The following is a 21,843-nucleotide window of genomic DNA, read 5'->3' as shown; positions in this document are numbered from 1 at the left end:
AGTTTATCTTTTAAAAAGTAGGCAAGGATTTTCCAATATCTATATCCCTTTTTGGTATAAGAAAAGGTGAATACAGATATAAATGATATAGAAAATATAGGAAGACAGTTTAAAAAAAAAAACAACTTAAATCTCACCACTGATTTCTTTCTTTTTTGAATATCTTCTTTTTCCTATTTTGAATGTACCATACTCTTCAGTCTCATAAGGAGCACCTGATAAATTGCTCTACAGTAAAGTTACAGCACATTCTGTGGTAACCTTTCTGGGAAGAGTTAGAAATTGCCATCTGGGTGGCATAACGACAGATACTCAGATCAATAGAACAGAATAGGGAACCCAGAAATGGACCCACAAACGTACGGCCAACTGATTTTTGACAAAGCAGGAAAGAATATCCAATGGAATAAAGACAGTCTTTTCAGCAAGTGGGGCTGGGAAAACTGGACAGCGACATGGAGAAGAATGAACCTGGACCACTTTCTTACACCAGACACAAAAACAAACTCAAATGGATGAAAGACCTAAATGTAAGATAGGAAGTCATGAAAATCCTCAAGGAGAAAGCAGGCAAAAAACCTCTTTGATCTTGGCCGCAGCAACTTCTTACTCAACACGTCTCCACAGGCAAGGGAAACAAAAGCAAAAATGAACTACTGGGACCTCATCAAAATAAAAAGCTTCTGCACAGCGAAGGAAACAAGCAGCAAAACTAAAAGGCAACCAACGGAATGGGAGAAGATATTTGCAAACAACATATCAGATAAAGGGTTAGTATCCAAAATCTATAAAGAACTTATCAAACTCAACACCCCAAAAAAACACAAATAATCCAGTGAAGAAATGGGCAAAAGACATGAATAGACACTTCTCCAAAGAAGACATCCAGATGGGCAACTGACACATGAAAAAATGCTCAACATCTCTCATCATCAGGGAAATACAAATCAAAACCACAATGAGATACCACCTCATACCTGTCAGAATGGCTAACATTAACAACTCAGGCAACAACAGGTGTTGGCCAGGATGCGGAGAAAGAGGATCTCTTGCATTGTCGGTGGGAATGCAAGCTGGTGCAGCCACTCTGGAAACCAGTATGGAGATTTCTCAAAAAATTAAAATAGAACTACCTACGACCCAGCAATTGCACTAGTAGGTATTTATCCAAGGGATACAAGTATGCTGTTTCGAAGGGACACATGCACCTCGATGTTTATGGCAGCACTACCAACAATAGCCAAAGTACGGAAAGAGCCCAAATGTCCATCGATGGATGAATGGATAAAGAAGATGTGGTGTATATATATATATATATATATATATATATATATATATATATACAATGGAGTATTACTCGGCAATCAAAAAGAATGAAATCTTGCCATTTGCAACTATGTGGATGGAACTAGAGGATATTATGCTAAGTGAAATTAGTCAGAGAAAGACAAATATCATATGGCTTCACTCATATGAGGACTTTAAGACACAGAACAAATGAACATAAGGAAGGGAAGCAAAAATAATATAAAAACAGGGAGGGGGACAAAACATAAGAGACTCTTAAATATGGAGAACAAACAGAGGGTTACTAGAGGGGTTGTGGAAGGGGGATGGGCTAAATGGTAAGGGGCATTAAGGAACCTACTCCTGAAATCATTGTTGCACTAAATGCTAATTTGGATGTAAATTAAGAAAATTAAACTAAAAAAAAGAAAGAAACTCAGCACCATGGCCACCAAAAAAAAAAAAAAAAAAAAAAAAAATGCCATCTGGGAATCGGGCTTTGGTAGGTTTTCACCTGCCATGGTTCCTGGGTACTTCTAGCATCACACTGGATATCCTTCTCCATGTTGTTGGCCCTGCTGAATTGATCTGGTGTAGGTTGGATGCCTCCTTTTCTTCCAGAACACCTAAAGTTGCTTCCAGATTCTTCCCCTACATGGGTGATGTCTGCAAAGGCTTATACCTTGGAAAGGTATCTTTTGGGTACTGATACCTTGGGCTCTCAAGGAAACCCACACATGGCCAACATTAATGGAGTGCCTCTAAGGACCAGAAACTATAATGGGCTTTTTTACCTATGTTATGCAATTAGTTCTTCAACTCATATTACAGATGAATATAATTGAAGCTCAGGGCAGTTAAGTAACTTAGTAAAGACTAGGCATTCAGCACTGAACAAAACATGAGTATCAAGATGAATAATCTTGAGGATTCTGCCAGTGTTTTCTCAGGCTGAGTAAAATGGAAAGTGAAAAAAATCATCTGTATAATTTGGACAAATACAATGCAGTTCATCATTTAAAAACAAAACAAAACAAAACAATACAACAGAGTGAAGCTAGTGTTCAACCCAGGGCCATCTGAGACCGTCATCGTTCTGTTCTTTCAATAAGCAGTTTCAAGGTAATAAATGTTTTGGCCTGGTGAGGAGTTTTGTGGAAATCTGCCCATCCAAATTGCCTTCTGTAAACTATAGACAGGAATAAATGAGAGAAAAGCAAATTCTGTTTTGTGTGTGTGTGTGTGTGTGTTTGTAAGCTTATTCACTTCCTCATTTGGCATTGTTATATCTTTGGTTGGGAAACAGTCTAGCCAGGAGATTACAAGATGGGGTTCCAGAGTCAACCTGTCAGTGTTTCTGTCTTGGACCTTCCAGTTAATAACTATGGAACCTTGGTTAAGTTTACCTTGTGTAATCCTGTTTTCTCATCTGTAAAATGGGAATAATCATAATAGCTCTCCCATAGTGCTGCTATGAGACCTGAATGATATAATCATGCATGTGCTATTAAGCATAGGACCTGGCACAGAGTGTCACTCAACAAATGCTAGCCGATTCTTACTCTCATTATTGTTATCAATATTCTCAGCATCAGATGCCTTGGTGGGGTAGAGCTTAATATAAGTGTGATGGCTTCATCCATGCTGGCCTTACACAGTATGTTATACACACTCCGTGATGAATGTATACATGTGAAATAAATCAACACTGAGGTGCTTTCATTAGGCCTTTGGATTTATGCCAAGAAGCCCAAAAGATCTAGAACAGAGTTACAAAGTCTTTTCATTGACTTTTGTATGTGAGATACTCCATTTCCTGGACAAAATAAATTTGGTTTTAGACCTCTCTGTGCTCTTGGTATGATTTAGTCTCTGAAAAACATACCCTTTGTTCTGAGTTTTATCACTAACAAAGGTTCTAGTCCTTGGAAGGCACCCAGCTATTATTTAATGATGCATAGTGAAGAATAAAACATACTTTGACCTGCCATCTGTTTATTACCTTTACATTTCTGGCTGTAAGACATGGAGGCTGCAGAAACCTACACAATCACAATACTATGTTTTGATTTTCTTCTTTTCTGCCATCTTTACTAGACTCACTTTGATCCTGGTTCCTCACCTCCTTTCGATCAATTAAATTGGTGTAATTGGGTTCTGGCTTTGTGACTGTGTTTTGTTTTAGTATTGTCAGCTAATAGGACTTTATACTCTAAAACCAATTTCCTGTTTTCATATCCTCTTATTACTGTTGTCAGTGCTCAGGAAGTAATTATTTTAGTTCTCTGACTCACTGTTGTTACTGCCTTTTGAAGAGTTTTATATTCCAGGCACCTAACACTGTCCTTACATGGCATAGGCACTTAAATACAATTGCTCAATGTTCTTGAATCAAGGACTTTTGCTCCTTTGGGAAGCAGGGCTCTTTCAACTCCTGCATCCCCTTTAGGATGGTTTGAGATGGGTGGCTACAGCCTTCAGTATATCTCAGATTAAAAAAAAATAGCTTTGACCTTCTGTTGAAGTTCATTCTCAGTTCTGGTTTTCCACCAAACACATTAATAAAAAGCATTATATTAGTATTTTTTTTTTTTTTAGTCTTGACAGTCTGTAAAATCTGCAATATACTAAGTGACCTGAGATGCTTGGACTCTGAAGGACTAGTCTGAAGGACTGTGTATTAGCAAGAGCAGGGAGACCAAAGCGTGCAAAGACTTCCCTGGATGCGTGAAACAGCTGAAAGCCTTGGTCTTATTGGCAGAGAGGGTGCAATATTTTCATACAGAGAACTGATTAGCCTTTTAGAAGCGCTAAGTCTGAGGACTAGATCAGCCATCTGTTTATCCCTGAGGTTTGTCAATACTATTAGGCAAGGTCTGCAGGTGCTAAGTGGTCCTTTGGGGAGGAGGTACAGCGATGTATGAGGTAAGAAAGCAGGTGAGGAGTGGGATAGAGTGACAGCCCTGATGGCCCAGAATGATCTTTCACCCACCACTGTACCCTGGGGGAAGGGTGAGCCACACCCACCTGTGCCACTGTGGAGGACGATGATGATGAAGATGCCAGTCATGGCAGCTGGTGAGGGTTTCCTCTCTTTCAGGTGACCTTGAAGGCCTTTTAGGTTTGACACCAGTTTACATGTGTAGTATGGTCCCCCCATCCTCATCCTTGCTGATCTTTCTTCTTAACCGTGACAGCCATTATCCTTATCTCCCCTCTGCTTAAGCCCTCTTTTTACACTGCTAAATTGCTTACGTGATCCCAGATCCAAGACCACCCTTTATTTTGTTGTTGTTGTTTATTTATTTATTTTGTGTGTGAGTGAGAGAGAGAGGGCACAGGAGAGGGGCAGAGAGAGAGAGAGAGGGAGAGGGAGAGAGAGAATATCCCAAGCAGGCTCTGCACTAACTCCACAGTGTTAATGCAGAGCCCGACACGGGGCTTGAACCCACGAACCAGGAGATTATGACCTGAGCTGAAATCAAGAGTCAGATGCTTAACTAACTGAGCTACCCAGGTGCCCCGAGACCATCCTATAAAAAGATTTGATGAAGTGCATCCCGGGAGCAGTTGGTGTCTGTGCATACTCTCCCCTCACTCCCGTCCATCTCCCCTTATCACACTGCCGGATTCAGTTCACTTACTTCACGATGCCTGTTGTGTTAGGTCATTTGCCAGCAGACATTTCAAGGATAGATGAAAGTATGTGACCTTCCTCCCTTCAACTAGATAAGTAGCTTAAAATGTCTTCTATATTCAGCTGAGTTTGTAGGTTTCAAGATGATAAATGTTTATATTCATCCTTAGATTATATGTGTCAGTAGAGTAGAAGCCAATTTCCCCTCTTGTAGATAATCACTTTTTTTAAAAAAGTTTATTTTCAGAAAGAGAGAGAATGAGTGGAGGAAGCAGAGAGAGAGAGAGAGAGAGAGAGAGAGAGAGAGAGAGAATCCCCAGCAGCCCCATGCTGAGAGTGCAGAGCCTGATATGGGGCTCCAAGTCATGAACCGAGAGATCATGACTTGAGCCAAAATCAAGAATTGGACACTTACCCAACTGAGCCACCCAGGTGTCCCGATAATCACTTTTAAAAATCTCTTTGTGTTTGTTAAAGTCATCCTAACAACTTATAAGAGAAAAACGTAGCCACATTATCCACAAAAAGTCAACTATGTCACTTTGTTATTTTGGTAGATTACATGCCATTTCCTTCATGCTTTCTGAAAAGTAAAGGCACACTGCAAATCAGGATCTATTTTCTCTTACCAAATATCAACAACATTGTGAGCTTAGTGCTTCTAGAACCCCCGCTTTCATAAGCAATTAGACCCTCTTGTATTTAATGGCTTTAGCTTTCTGGCTGTGGCTGCTTTTTCTCCTGTTTTATATCTATTTTGATACCAAGCCAAGTCAAGTCCTTTGGGAATGCCACCAGTATAAAAGGGAAGTCTTCATAAGTCCCAGGAATATAAATTGAATAAGTCAATAGTTATCACTTTTTAATTACAACTGTAATTATAAGAGCACAACCAGAATATTGCAGGTTTTTTTTTTTTTTTACCTGAATACCCAGGATTTGTGGTCTCACTGCTTTGAAGAATAAAGAGGTGGATGCATAATATAATGAGCAGTAGGCAAAAGTTTATTAGAGTATAAGATCAGGGTATGAAAGCTCTCTTTACTGAGGGGGGAACCTCTGAAAGTGAATGCTCCTGGCAATAGGCAAGGGTCTTTGTTTTCCAAGGTTCTGGTCAGCACCCCAACCCTTCCCCCTTGTTCCTTCACAGGTCCTACCCTTATTGGCTTGATAGCTCTGGGTGCTGAGTTGTCCATTCCTGATGGGCTCGATTCCATTATATGAGGGGTGGTCTACGGCCATACCTTCCCTGTAGGTCATACTTTAATGGTCTACTAGTTATTTTTAGTTAGGTCTTTTTTTCAAATTCCTGAGAGGAACCTGAGGGTGAGAAGTGGTGTCTGTTACATTCTTAAGATGAACCTTACCCCTGAGGGGGTTTGCTGTGGTCAGACACTCCCAGCATTGTTCCAAAATAGGTGTTTTTCCCCACTCAGGAACCTCAGGTCCTATCCTTTCCCTCTCTGCCTACTGAATCCTATCTTTCCCCATAATAATACTAGATCTTGAATGTTCACTTTGAATATTCTCTCTTCTTACTTATTCCTGTTTACAGCTTCATATTCTCAAGGAGCAAAGAATGAAGTTTATTGAATTGTTCGTGACACCACATTTACTCTAAATAAAAGTCCAGTATAGTGTTGAGATCTGAGAAGTGAAGGACTGGAACAGTCTCCAGATTTAGAGACACCAGTCACAGTCTGCCAATTGATTTGTCTTTCCTTCCCTTTAATTTTTTCCCCCATAGTTGAGGTAATTTCTTCTGTGTTTAGCAAAAAGCAAGACTCCTATGTAGCAAATGGTTTTGTATTTAATATAGAGAATGTCATGTTAAAGTATGGAGAGAACCAATTCCTTTTTCTTTCCGGAATACGAACTATATGTCATTTAGCCATTGTGTATTTCTTGAGACTCTACATATGTAATTTATGGCTATAAAAATGGCTTTCTTCATCTAGTTACTTCCTAAAACGTCCTGTGTCTTAACTCACTCCCTACTTCTTGTTTTTGTCTCTTCTGAGATTTAAACATCTCCCATTGGAATAGTTGCCAATCTAGATCTGGATATCTGGTTAAGATTCCGTATTTTTCATGAGTGAAAAGGTGACAGACCTGTGTGTGGGAGATGGGTGAAGTGTTCTTTGAAAGAAGGGCAGAAAAGGCAGAAGAAACAGGTTCTGTGCAGAAACTTAAATGACCAAAGGCTGCAGTCAATCTTTATGAGTCTAAGAACGAGAAGACTTAAACCACTAGATTTCAGTAGATTCCAGATGACATTCCAAATCTCTCACACCAGTTATTCCATTTCTTCTTCACAGCAAAGCCGTGCAAACTTAAAATGTTTAATAAACTGCCCAAATCACTCCGCCAGTCAAGTTGGTGAACTGGGATCAAAACTGACGTCATCGGATTCTAGAACGATTGCTTTTTATTGCATGCAACTCATTTCTAGAAGTTATTCGGCATAAGAAAATGTTGAGTAAAGTCCCAGCTTACTTGTTTTGTTATTATATGAAACAGGGTATGGGCTTGAAAGGATGAACAGAACAGGTGTCACATTGCAGTCACCACGCTAAGATAGATGGCTGGGATAGTGTGCGCCACTTAGCAGGTGCTCACATTGTCGGATACATGAATGATGCCTTGTGTGACTGGTTGATCCTATAGTATGGCTTCTACCTGTGCTCTTTAAGCTTTTGTAACTACGATTATCTGTTTTATACCTAAGGCTACACTCACAAACAAAGCAAGTGCGCGGTATTCAGTGTTCATGTCATTAAACTTTTAATAAGAGAGAGAGAAAAAGAACCCTTTTAGAAGCAACGTAATTCATTGAAAACAATGCGAGTGACACATGCAATTGTCATTTTTCTATTCTGAGAGGAGAATTGGACTCCAGCTATGCCAGCCACACAGCTGGGGGATGAACACATGGAGATACTCAGTTCACAGTGTGGCTGCTCCTCACACACTAAAATCCAAATAAGTCCTTGAAACTTGCAGTGGGGTGTTAAATATGGTGCATCATAAAATTGAATTCCCAGAAGCCAAATGGCAATATATCATCAGTACATGCTGGTAACTGTGAAAACAACAGTGGTTATGCAATAATAAATGTATAATTGTTTGAGTTCTTACAATCTGCTTGCATTATGTTAAACAGGTATGGTCTACTATCGAATCCAATTTTTCTTTTCCCTGATTTGGTCACGGTTAAGGTCATTTACACTATTGGAGAGAGAATGTGATGAATAAGGACTATTTAAATTTAACCCTTTTATCTTATCTTAGGTGCTCAGTTTATCCTCTGAGCCATAGGTAGTGGAGAGCTAGGGAGGTGGAGAATGGAGAATGGGTATGACTTAACCCTTGGTCAGTATTTAAAGCCTGAGGAGATTAAATTGATAGTCATATTTCCGCTTCAATTAAAAACACTTTTTAGGGGCACCAGGGTGGCTCAGTCCGTTAAGCATCTGACTTCAGCTCAGGAGGTGATCTCATGGTCCGTGGGTTTGAGTCCCACGTCAGGCTGTATGCTAACGGCTCAGATCCTAGAGCCTGCTTTGGATCCTGTGTCTCCCTCTCTCTCTGCCCCTCCCCCACTCATGTTCTATCTCTCTGTCCCTCTCAAAAATAAATAAACACTAAAAAAATTCTTTCTAAGGTACTTTTAGCCATTATGGAATTTGTTTGGATTCAGAATGTTTTTCTGGATTTATTTATTAGCAGGGCTAATGTTTCATATAATTCACAGTCCAAAGAGAAAACGGTAGATGTCAATAAATGTATATAGAACTGTGTATTTTCAGGTTGTAATTTAAGATACTGTTGCCAAGGTCAACTTGAGGATTCAAAGAATCTTAATAAACTCAGAAAAGTCTGCCAGAAATAAATAACTTACCTACAAAATTTTATTATAGTATTTTCAAATGTAGCGATGTAGTAAATTTCTATAAAAATTTGACTATCCAAAAAAGAACCACTTTGTGTAGATATCATATCAAAGTGTAATTGGCTTATCTCTTGGTTCAGGATGCATTCAGCATCTCCCAAATCCAAGGATGCATTATTTATTAAGAACATGCAGAACTACCCCTGAATTAAGTATATTTGTCTTTGGGGCCAACATCATTCACTTCACCAAAGTGACTAGTTTATCACCATTTGAAGAGTGTGAAACACCCATATGAATCATTAAGTTAAACGTTGGCAGTGGACTCTCTTAATAGGGACCCACCTTTTTGAGACTCTGATATCCATGTAACCAGAAGAATTACTCATAGCAAGTGTGCACAATAAATACAGCTACACCCCAAGCTTGCATTTGCTGACCCAGCACGGTCATACCACGAGCCCACAGATTGGTTTAGGGGGAAGTGGTATAGACTAGCCGCTAAACAGTTTAAAGTTAGATTGTGTCCTGGATATGCTGCTTATCTACCTGTCACAGACTATTCACTTCCAGCCTTTTATGGAGTACCTACTCTGAGCCAAACACATGGTAGTCTAGGATTTCAAGATGCCGGAATGATTAACGGTCTGGGCCCTTAAGCAGAGTGACTTAGTTGGGAGAAAAAGATGTGCTCTCCCCACCACCAAAACAAACAAGCAAACAAACGGTATGGAGTCTCTATTATTTTTGCAACTCCCTGAGTCTTTAATTATTTCCAAATAAAAAAGTTAAAAAATAATTGCATGTGTTGCTATGGGACTAGCACTTTGCTGCGTACTGGGGACACAGGGCTAAATGAAGCCGTGATCACTGCCCCAGAGAGCCTAGAGTTGAGTGGGAAAGGCAGGGAAGTGAATGGATAATGCAGGTGCAGTGTGGTAAGTGCTCAGATGGAGGGAGGTTCAGTAGGGGCTGGGGCAACACCAGGAAGAGTCTGACTTAGATCAGGGTTGAGGTCAGGCAGAGCTCCCCTGGAGGAATTGATTAGAAAATTTCTAAAGTGCACGGTACAGAAGGAATTTGGGACCATGTGTGGATTACAAGCTCATGGCGGCATCTGTAGAATTAAACTCTTTCTTAAGACTTTTGTCCCCATTGGGTGGAATCTTCTGGCTGCAGTGCTCAGTGGCCAGGATGCCAGTCATGCTCGTCTGTTCTTTCTCCTCAGTGTCCAACAAGCACCCATTTGTGGACAGCAACCTTCTCTACCAGTTCAGAATGAACTTCCGGCGGAGGCGCAGACTGATGGAGCTGCTCAATGAGAAGTCCCCCTCTTCCCAGGAAACTCACGACAGTCCCTTCTGCCTGAGGAAGCAGAGCCACGACAATCGGAAATCCACCAGTTTTATGTCCGGTATGTCAGTTTCACCATGTAACTGATCACATGCATTTGTCTTTTGAGAAGTATTAGGGTAATAACTCAGCATTGTGAAATTAGTTTCTCCAGCACATTTTTTTTTTAATTTTTTTTTTCAACGTTTATTTATTTTTGGGACAGAGAGAGAAGAGCATGAACGGGGGAGGGGCAGAGAGAGAGGGAGACACAGAATCGGAAACAGGCTCCAGGCTCTGAGCCATCAGCCCAGAGCCCGACGCGGGGCTCGAACTCACGGACCGCGAGATCGTGACCTGGCTGAAGTCGGACGCTTAACCGACTGCGCCACCCAGGTGCCCCTCTCCAGCACATTTTTATTTATTCATAACCAAGAAGTATGGGGTGGAGGGCAGGGAAACCCAGCATTACCAAATTGTTCCTGGGCTGTCAACTTAGATGTCATGAAGATCGTTTTATAAAATATGTATTTACATTATACAAGACCTCTTAACCTCTCATTTTGCCTTACTTGCTTTTCATTGATAAACAGTTCTTATATGTCATTAATTATCCAGTTTTCTAAATCACAGCACTGAAAAACTGTGTGCTTTAATGGTAAATAAAGACTTCTGAGGGCATAGACAAGTCAAAGGCAACTGACTGTCAACCTGTCATGAAGGGGTGACCCAGAACAAAGAAAAATTGTGAAAAGCAAACAGAGGAGCTCGTAAAGCCTCGGACGTTACATGGAAGGTCAAACAGTCCCATATTTACAATGAACCTTGACAGAAATGATGCTGACAGATGTTCACAAAGATAACCCCACTCGTCCGGAAAAGGTTAACTTGATGTGTCATTTGAAGAAGAGGGGTACTTAAAGGGATATCTTCAACTCCTCTGAAAACTTGGCATTGACTCAAGGAACTGGTTGGCCTAAGGTTTGGAAATTCTGGGCTTCACCTGAAACTCGGGGCACAATGAAAATGTGTGTCTTGAAAATGTGGTTATTTGTGGGAGGTGCAAGAGTACTTGTAGCTACATCGAGTCCTTTCTGTGCCCCTGGCACTGGGCTAGGCTTATGTGCCTGAATTTTATTAATTCTCACAACATCCTAAAGAGGAAGGACTTTTCTTATCCCCATTTTATGGGTGGAGAAACTGAGGCTTGGAACAATGGAGGGGCTTACCCAAGGTCACACCATTAGAAAGTGGTGGACAGAGCTGGATCTCACACCAGTTCTGTCTTAACTCTCTCTATTTCTGCTCTCTCCTCCCCAATCTCCCTCGCCCTGGAGCTCCTCGGACACAGCCAGGGTGGAAGAAAGAATGAAGCAAGAGGAGAGAGTAAGCACTAGAGGGTCAGGTGTGTGCACACACACATCACGTGTTCCTCAGGGTCGCAGGTCGCAGTCTCCCGCAAATGCCGAGTACCTGTTCACGTTCTTACTAGTTCTAAGGTTTGCCTGTTTCTTGTGGACCCAATAGACCCGAAAAGTGACACTGATGAGAAAGAGGATATAGTGGCCATGGTCACCATAAAAGCCAGTAGTTATTTTGTGCTTTCCATGTTCCAGGCACTAAGCGGGATGCTCTCTACCTACGGCTTCTTTCGTTTGAACACACACCTTCTCCTCTCCCTGTTGAGAGCCACCGGCTCTGTGGCAAAGAGAACCAGATCAGATCACAAAACTGCTGCCTCACATACACTTCCAAAGCCGAAATATGTGTTAATGTGTGTTAATCTCCTTCTTCCACGGCTCTGGGTGATTCATGACTTGCTATTAGATCGGGAGGCATTTATTATTACTGTTAATCCATTAAGTGTATAGCCGGCAGTTAATTTACCCCCTTCCAGGGGCTGCCTAGCATGGATGGGCTCGGTCGTTCTCGAAATAACGTTTTATATGGCTGCGTACTTTCACGTACATTATATAACCCACTCCTTGTACCGATCCTGTTGCATTATACCCACTTCACAGCTGGGGAAATTGAAGCTCAGAGAACTGAGGCGAGTGGCCCCAGGTGATGCTATTAGCGAGTGGAAGGCTGCAAGTCGGATTCTTGCTCCTCTGACTCCGAGGCCAGGGAGCCTTTTTCTGGCACGTGTGACGCGCCTGCTGTGTCTCATGGCTGAAAGCCCGTGTGTCTCATGGCCGCCGCCCTCCTGACTGTGTGTTTCTGGCCCTCACAGTCAGCCCCAGCAAGGAGATCAAGATCGTGTCTGCGGTGCGGAGAAGCAGCATGAGCAGCTGTGGCAGCAGTGGCTACTTTAGCAGCAGCCCCACCCTCAGCAGCAGCCCCCCTGTGCTCTGCAACCCCAAGTCCGGTGAGTGGCCGAAAGGCAGCCCCGTTTGTGGCTGGGGCTGTGGGGCACTTGGGACATGTGCGGGCTGCGTTCCTTGGGAAGCAGATTCTCAGACGGGGGAGGCTAGTGCGTGGGAATCTTGTGACAGCATGCTCGTGGAGCCAAGGCCTGTCGAGAGGAAGGGAAGCACGCAGATTTGGGCAGAGGGAGAATCGGGCTGCAGTGTAGCGTCAGGGAAGGCTGCACTGACCCCAAGGGGAGCTCTGGAGGTGGGATGGCCCTTCACAATTGTCCCAAATTGGGACTCAACTCTGTTAAACCCTCATGTTAACCAGTCATTTGATGTTGGCTGCCCTGGGCGGAGGGCCTGACCGTGGGCAAGGCAGCTCTCTTCAGAGGTCGTTCCAAAGACAGTTGAAGGTATCAGCTGGGAGATGCCCCTCGGTCCTGAAGAGAGTTTGAACAGATGCAGAGGTCTTTGGGGCCTTAGCACCCCCAAGGAAGAAGCACAGATCTGTGCAAAACCCAACTATCCCTGGAAATGACTCTTGGTGCCTTGCAGTTTCAAAATCTACTGATCAAACTGCATGGCCTTTACATTCCAGAAAAAAAAAAATCTAGGTACAAAGATTGTCGATGAGCTTGTGCTTAGACACAATTCCTCCTTGACCCAATCAGTTCTTCAGCCCACGGGAACCTGTAACTCACAGATACGACCACCTTCTCAAAGTCCGTTACCCACCTCTCTCCTAGGATTAGATTGCGTGGTCTCTGATGGTAATAATCACTGCCTTGAAACCCCCCCCGACTCCATTTGTTCAGTGCCCTGTTCACCCTCAGTTCAGTATATCACCTTCAGGGAAGGGAATTCATTCCTTTTGCTCTTGTTCCCTCATCGCCAGATTTGGGGGTACAAAGATGGAAGGTCATGACCGGTTCCCTCAGTGAACGTATCCTCTCTTTGGGGCCAGGGAGCATGTGTTAGAATAAGGCCCAATAGATGTTGTTCAAAGGGTTTTAAGAGAAAACTCTGTTAGGCAAGTGGTATTTTACTTAATCTAACGTTTTGCTGCGTTCTGGAGGATTAGCTAAAGAATAGAGTTGTAACCTGCAGCAAATGAATGAAGAAACTTGTTTCCACACTGACTCTGCCTGGAAATCATTGAGCACCCATATGCTACCAGGTTTTCAATTAATGAAACACTGGTGATAAGGCAGAATGAGAAAGGAGGGCTATATTCTTAGAACTAGGCTTTTTGAAGCCCTGATCGAAATCTGATAGGTGTATCTAAAGTTAGAAGCAAAAGAATTCAGCTTCCGGAAGGGGTCAGCTATGCTAAAGCCATTTTGCATGCTTTCCACTGCATACAATAGTAGAATGAGAACAGAGTGTTAATTGCTTAAATGAACTACACATCTGCATTCCCTGAGGTGGGTTTGTATTGTTTCCTCTTTCTCCTTATGCCTTGTCACAAAGGGAAACGTTTACTGATAAGCAGGCAGCAAAGAAAGGTCAAGTTGCCTTTTTTGGGACTCTGCTGTGGTTGTCTCTATTGTTTTAATTGTCGTTTGTAAGTCCTACCTCTTACCTATATTCTGACAAGCTTCTCCCTCACTCTTAAGAGGGTTCCCAAGGTACAGTGAGCTTATGTGTGATTATTTTTCTCAAGCAGATAAACAGACCTTCACAGTAAGGCATTTAAAATTAATCATTATATTTATATCTGGATGTATTTTTTAGAACTATGTATAAAAGCCCTAAACCAGACCAAAAAAAAAAAAAAAAAAAAAAAAGTACTAGAGATATTACCATAATTGGTGTCCTTGTGATGAGTAAATAACTTCCCAAGGATTCAGAAAGAGAAAGCTAGCACATAATTCCCTGGGCTTCAGGGTTTCTATCTTTTTTCAACAGAAGAAGGAGAAAGTGTATTAAAATAAATACTTTTATTTATAATTTATTTTATTTTATTGGTATAGTGATCAAATAGTACAGTATAGTGTGATTCAAAACCATGATAAAATATCATCTCACACCTGTTAGAATGGCTATTATCAAAAAGACAAAAGATAACAAGTGCTGGCAAGGGTGTGGAGGAAGAGGGACTCCCCTGCACTGTTGCTGGGAATGCAAACTGATGCAGTCACCATGGGAAACAGTATGGGGCTCCTCAAAAAATTAAAAATAGAACTACCATATGATCTAGCCATTCCATTTCTGGGTACTTATCCAAAGGAAAGGAAGTTACTCAAAATGTTATATGCACCCCATGTTCCTTGCAGCATTATTTACAATAGCCAAGACATGGAAACAAACTAAGGGTCCATTGATTGATGAATGCATAAAGAAAATGAGGTGTATTTATACACAATGGAATATTACTCAGCCATAAGAAGAAGGAAATCCTGCTGTTCGCAACACCATGGATGGAATTTGAGGGCATTATGCTACGTGAAATAAGTGAAACAGATAAATATGTGGTCTCACTAATATGTGGAATCTAAAAAGAAGAAAAACAAACTTACACAGAGAACAGATTGATTGTTGCCAGAGGAATGGGTGAGGGCGGTCAAATGGTACAAACTTCCAGTTATAAAATAAACAAGTCCTGGGGCTCCTGGGTGGCTCAGTCGGTTAAACCTCGGACTCTTGGTCTTGACTCACATCATGATCTGGCGGTTTGTGAGTTCGAGACCCGCATCAGGCTCTGCGCTGACCATGCAGAGCCTGTTTGGGATTCTCTCTGTCTGCCCCTCTTCTGTTCTTGCTCTCTCTCTCTCTCTCTCTCTCTCTAAATAAAGCTTTAAAAATAAAATAAATAAGTCCTGGGGGTGTAATATACAGCATGGTCACTATAGATAATCGTACTGTGTTGTGTATTTGAAAGTTGCTAAGAAAATAAATCTTAAAAGTTCTCATTACAAGAAAAGAATGTTGTAGCTATGTGAGGTGAGGGGTGTTAACTAGACTTATTGTGGTGATCACTGCACAAAACATATACATATATTGAATAATTATGTTAAAACCTGAAACTAATATAATTTTATATGTCAGTTATATCTCAGTAACAGGAAAGAGAATGTGTATTAAGGTAGGTGGTCACTACTGTCAGATATTACAGTACGTGTGATTTCTATACCCGAATTCATTCACCCAGACAGGATTATCTTGGGTAGGGAGAGAATTGTGTGACAGGGAATTGAAAGGTCCCAGTCCTCAACCAGGGACCTCTTCTCTTACATCCTGTTCATCTAAGAGGTTCTTTTCTTGGTTTTGACCTACTCCCTCTTTTTGGGGGGGAACATAAGTTCATTTTCTCTTTTATGAGCTATCTGAAAGCAAAAGTAAGCATCTGGCCACCTGTCATCTCAACAAGAAGCATGTCATTGCCTTTAACTGAGAGGGTATTCGTTAGGGCCAGACTACCTGGTGGCTCATCTGGGTCTCACCCCATGCTGCCTTTTCTTTTTCTGCTGCACACGTGTTCTAGGACTGACATCTGACCTCTGAGTGCTGCCGGCAAAGGGAATTGGAGGCTCACACTTCGCTGGGTTAGGGGCCTGGCCATGGTCCCTCCAGTTTCTTTGTGATACCCAAGTTCATGATCTCTGAATAACTGGATTAGGATGGTCCCCGGCTCCCCATTCGCTGGCTTTTCTAGACCACCGAAGCAGTCTCCTCTCCAGTGCTTAGTGAGCACAGGATGGATGGAGAAGTTCATTACATGGTCCCTCTTTTCCCTTTCCGTGGGGTCAGTCACCCAAGTCAACCGCAACCCAGAAGCGGATGATCCTCCTTCTAATATAGTGTCAGAAGGTCAATAGTGGCCTCAGGCTCTGTCACTTACCTTACTTTGTCTCATCACATAGGCATTTTATGATCTCACATCATCACAGGAAGGGTGAGTAAAGGACAATACAATATTTTGAGAGACAGACTACTTCACATGACTTTTATTACCGTGTATTATTATAATTGTTCTATTTTATTGCTAGTTATTGGTACTGATCTCTTACTGCGACTAATTTATAAATTAAGCTTTATCATAGGTATGTATGTATAGGAAAAAAAGTAGTATATGTAGGGTTCAGTACTGTCCATGGTTTCAGGCACCCACTGGGGATCTTGGAACGTATCCCCGTAGGTAAGAAGGGACCACCATATTGGCAGGTTTTTAGGCAGACAGCAAGTCCAGAATTGGCTGCTGTGCTTGCTGCCTTGGTGGGCAATAGCAGTCAGCTGATAAGAACAGATGTCTAAGGAGGACAGCACATTACTACCTTCCAGAGATTTTGAGTCCTTTCTTCTGCTTACAGAGAGGGCAGAGCATGGGAGGAACCATATTGTACTGTGGCTGATGGGTGCTGGCATCTAATGCCTGAGTTGGAATCCTGATTCTGCTAATTAGGTTGAGACCTTGAACAAAACTATTTAACTTTTATTTTCTTTTTTTTTTTTTTTAATTTTTTTTTTCAACGTTTATTTATTTTTGGGACAGAGAGAGACAGAGCATGAACGGGGGAGGGGCAGAGAGAGAGGGAGACACAGAATCGGAAACAGGCTCCAGGCTCTGAGCCATCAGCCCAGAGCCTGATGCGGGGCTCGAACTCACGGACCACGAGATCGTGACCTGGCTGAAGTCGGACGCTTAACCGACTGCGCCACCCAGGCGCCCCTAACTTTTCTTTCTTTTAAACATTTTTTAAAGTTTATTTTTGAAAGAAAGAGAGAGTGCACAGGAGGGGAAGGGCAGAGAGAGACAGAGACAGAGACAGGATCCCAAGCAGGCTCTGTGCTGTCAGCATGGAGCCCAGTGCGGGGCCAGATCTCATTAACTGTGCAGTCATGACCTGAGGCAAAATCAAGAGTCAGATGCTTAACCCACTGAGCCACCCAGGCATCCCGAAGCTATTTAACTCTTCTAAACTCATGTTTTCCCCCGAATAAAATAGGGACAACGAAGAGCCTAATAAAATAGGGACAATAAAGAGCCTAACTAAACAGTACTCGTGATGATTAAATGACATAATATATTTGAAGTCTCTGGCATAGTACCTAGCACATGCAGCATATGTGGAACATTTCTCTAATATTACTACTGAGGGAAAAAGGCAGTGAATGTGTACACGCAGCCTGGATATTGATCAGAAAATAAGTGAAGCTTGGGTGAGTGGTTGTGTGCAGTATGTTGTGTGGGGTTAGCTCTTGAAACGTGGCTATCAGACTGCTAGAGGCAGATTTTTCTCTTAACTTTGACCTGTTGAATACGTATCAGGATTCCAAAGAAAGAAATGTGAGAACTAGAAAACCTTTTCTTTTTTTTTAATTTGTTTATTTTTGAGAGAGAAAGAGCATTTGCAAGTGGGGGAGGGGCAGAGGAAGGGGGACAGAGGATCCAAAGTGGGCTCTGTACTGAGAGCACTATGCGGGGTTCGAACTCATGAGCCATGAGATCATGACCTGAGTCGAAGTCGGTCGCTCAACCAACTGAGCCACTCAGGGCCCTGAAAACTTTCTCTTTATAGAAAAATAGCATCCCACTCCTTATCCCCACTGTTGGCATCTGGCTTCCCTTCACCCTATGCTGTTTCTTCTTTCTGTGGTTCTGTAAGTTAGGCTTAGGGTTTTTCACGTTTGCTAATACTTTGTCTGTATTCAGCCAGAGTATAAACTGTGAGGCAGGGATCTTTGCCACATGTGCTCAGTGATGGTCATAGATGAGGCAATCAGTAAATATCTGCTGAATGAATGATCAAGGGACCAGAAGGGTTTGCACCTTGACCTTGTGTCTGTCTTACAGTGTTGAAGAGACCCGTAACTTCAGAGGAACTCCTGACTCCCGGGGCTCCATATGCAAGGAAGACATTCACGGTAGGCTCATCATCTGGGTTTTTTCTCCTGCTCGTGCCATGTCAGCATGTCAGTGTCTGAATGTGTAGCTGAGGGACAGAATTGAAAACCTTCTAATTTTCCTTTTGTTTTGGGGCATAATTATAACAATGGATTTTCTTGACCCTTAGGCACTAAAATGCATTAGGACCTGACATGAGTTATGATTCATACAGCATTTTAAACTCCTTTTGCTGAGGCCTAAAGAAAAAATTTCCATTACTTAGTCTAATATAATTACAGACTTTAAGGCGAGTGGTGGTGCAAATCATGCCAATAATCCCTTCTGTGTTGCAGTTAATCCTAACAATCATTTAAGATATTAGAGGAGTCTTCAGGGGAAAAAAGAAAACCATGAGACAGTTTGTTCTGCCATAAGGAATGTTGCTTCTGACGATGCTAAGCATGTCTTGAGTTCTATAAACAAGCACAGGATTTTAGAGCACTGTGTACCTGTGAGCTCCTCTTGGCCACCTGCTGCTTCTCGGAGGTTCTCCAGCCTTCTTTCTACAACTACCTGCCCCAGTGGCTTCCTTCAAATGGAATCGGAGTGCTCTGCTTGACAGCATCTTGCCCTCTCTCCTTCCTCAGCCTCTTTCTCTCAGTCTCTCCCCGAAACCACATCAACATCCTCTTTAAAACACTTCTCCTTTTCCTCCAGCTTTCTAACTTTTGTTTTATTTCCCCAGGGACCAAAAAAACCAAACCAAAACAAACAAACAAACAAAAAAAAAACCTTCCCACACCCATTCGGGCTGCAAACATTCGTCGTGGGCACTGAGGAGTTTAGATAGGATGGGCCCAGTCATAGCCAGCGAGTATGAAGAAAGCACCAGAAATATGTCTGTATCAGGGGAAACGATAAACGATACCTTTGGAAGTGAAATTAGGTATAATGAACGAATAGCAGTAAACCCTCAAGCCGGTGAAGGGGTTAAACATCTTTTTTGAGATTGTTTACAAAAATTGCATTTGCTGGGGTGCCTGGGTGGCTCAGTCGGTTAAGCAGCCAGCTCTTGATTTCGGCTCAGGTCATGATCTCACAGTTCGTGAGATCGAGCCCCTCATCGGGAGCCTGCTTGGGATTCTCTGTCTCCTTCTCTCTCTGTCCCTCCCCCACTCGTGCTCTCCCCATGTCTGTCTCTCTCTCAAAATAAATAAACATTTTTTAAAAATTGCAATTTCTTCCCTGCCTTGCCCTCAGTCTCCAGCAATTGAGAAACAGTTGATTATAGTTTTAAGTATTTTGGGGGGGGGGAGGGTCTTAAATTTAAATGCCAGCATTGCTAGTGATTGTGAATGTGTGTCATCTGTATTTCAGTTGGGGTGTATATTAAAGACACGTCTGAGAGCTGCACAGGGAATGTAACTGCCAATTCTAATGATTCTCTAGGGAAAGGCACCCTCCAGTTTCAAACAGCTTTTGGACTAGTACCTACTTGTAAATTGTGGACTTGATGTACTTTACTCACTTTCTTTTCTTGGTAGAGGTTGTGTTTCAAGAAAGCCCAAACTTTTCCCATTTCCCACTGTTAAGTAATATAAATTGTTTCTTTGGACCCGAAGGATGTAGCAAGAACATCAAGAAAGTATCTTTTGGACCCTGGGGAAAAGAATAAACTTGGAACAGAAATTGGGTCTGGAGAGAAATTTCAACCATATTTTCATAGTCTTCTAAATTTTCCATTTGAGCCTGATATTAAATTGCATAGCAGCCTAAGAAGAAGGCAGTCTGCCAGTTATTTACTGAGTAGTGCCCTCGCAGAGAAAGCTTCTTTCTGCCTAACAGGTGTCCCCTGACCACCTTTTCTGCACAGATACGCCTGTGTTTGTGATAGAAACAAAGTGTTCTGTTCTCCTGACAAGCTACAGATGGAGTTGAGGAGAAGAGATATGCCAGCGCATATACTTAACCCTGGGCTGGTTTTCCTTCTCTTGGAAGGACAGGCAAATTGCCAGGGACCGTCTTCTAGATTGCTAATTGTGGTTTTCCTCTCCAGATTGTTGGTGACGCCGTTGGTTGGGGCTTTGTGGTGCGAGGAAGTAAGCCATGCCACATTCAGGCCGTGGACCCCAGCGGCCCTGCGGCAGCGGCGGGAATGAAGGTACCAACAATCCAGCAATGTCTAAGTACCTCTAGCCTCGTTTTCTTGCTCTCTTGATCTCCCTGAGTGTTTTGGTCTCATTTTGGACCAGTTTCCTTTTCCCTTTCTGGAGAGGGTTGAAATGAAGCCAAGAGTGTGTCATGTAGCAACTAGGAGGAAAAGGTTTCCTATTGCTCTGATGGTACATCATTGGTCTCCAACCCTTCCTTGGTTTTTCACATCTCTCCCCTTAACCAATACTGACTTTGAACATAAAATAGTTGCTTTTTGCTGAAGTCTTATATAATAACTCTACTGCTTCGATTATATACAAAGTGTATTCCTGGAGGATTTATACAGCCAGTGGAACATGCTTAGACCATATGAGATGGCAAATAGTGAGAAAAAGAAGGCAGAGGTGATAGAATTTGGAAGAGGAGATCTGGATTCCCATTTTGGTTCTGCTAATTTCTAGCTCTTTGACTTTGCACGAGTTCTGGAACTATCTCAGAGCCTGTTTCCTCCTCTCTGAAACAATAATCATATTTCCTTCTGCTGTTTTGTGGATTAAATATGTGGAAACACTTTATAATGCACAAAGCAAGACACAAACATCAGAAAAGTTGAATGAATTGTGAGAGATTTTTGAAAATAACTTTTAGATATTTTTTGGTGCTAAAATAATGCATATAGAGTTGAGATTTAGAAAATACAGACCAGCAGAAAAAAAATTATAATTGCTTATAATCTTTCATAAGTAAGAGATAACCACTATTAACATTAAGCAGCTTTACTGAGTATAATTGACATGTGTATCTCTGTTGACACTTTGATTTATATTCTTCCAGACTACTTATACATACATATACATACGTACATGTATAAATATATATGTATTTATATCTATGCATTGGTTTCTTAAGCTTTTTTAATTGAAACGTAATTAACATATAAATGTACACAATAAGTGTACACGTAGTGATTTGACAATCCTATAGATTACTCAGTGCTCACCAGCGTAAGTGTAGTCACCATCTGTCACGTCGTTTTTATTTAGGCAAAAATATGATATGCTATGAGAGGATGTTGAGAGCATTGGTTTTCTGCTTCAAAAGACCTCTACCTACCCCAGTTTTGTTGTGTCATCTGTAAAACAGTTCACAGAGTACGCTTAATGTCTTAATTATCTGGGCCCTTGGGAGGACGCACAAGGCTAGAAAGCAACGGATCATTCCTCTGCTCATGTCTTCTACACCCTCCACCTCTCCCATCAGTCCTTTTCCTGGAGCAGTAAACCAGTAAAGCAATAGGCATGACTTGGCTCTGCACAGCTCTGATTTCTAGCACTTACCCTCTGGCACCGGATTACCCAGT

General features: G+C 42.0%; 1 protein-coding gene across 1 annotated transcript in view; it reads left to right on the top strand.

Moving 5' to 3' along the window:
* The window catches only part of DEPTOR (DEP domain containing MTOR interacting protein), a 136,639-nt gene that overhangs the window by 81,378 nt on the left and 33,418 nt on the right, over positions 1–21,843 (top strand). Inside the window, exons 5-8 of the mRNA XM_025922801.2 lie at positions 10,045–10,230; positions 12,382–12,516; positions 18,297–18,367; positions 20,386–20,490. Coding sequence (XP_025778586.2) covers positions 10,045–10,230; positions 12,382–12,516; positions 18,297–18,367; positions 20,386–20,490 — 497 coding nt within the window. The remainder of the gene's footprint in view (positions 1–10,044; positions 10,231–12,381; positions 12,517–18,296; positions 18,368–20,385; positions 20,491–21,843) is intronic.

The sequence above is a fragment of the Puma concolor genome, chromosome F2 (genome assembly GCF_028749965.1).
Source record: "Puma concolor isolate L17-30 chromosome F2, mPumCon1.1.hap2, whole genome shotgun sequence".
NCBI classification, from domain to species: Eukaryota; Metazoa; Chordata; class Mammalia; order Carnivora; family Felidae; genus Puma; species Puma concolor.
Note: the sequence above shows the minus strand (reverse complement) of the source record. Positions and strands in the feature narration are given on the sequence as shown.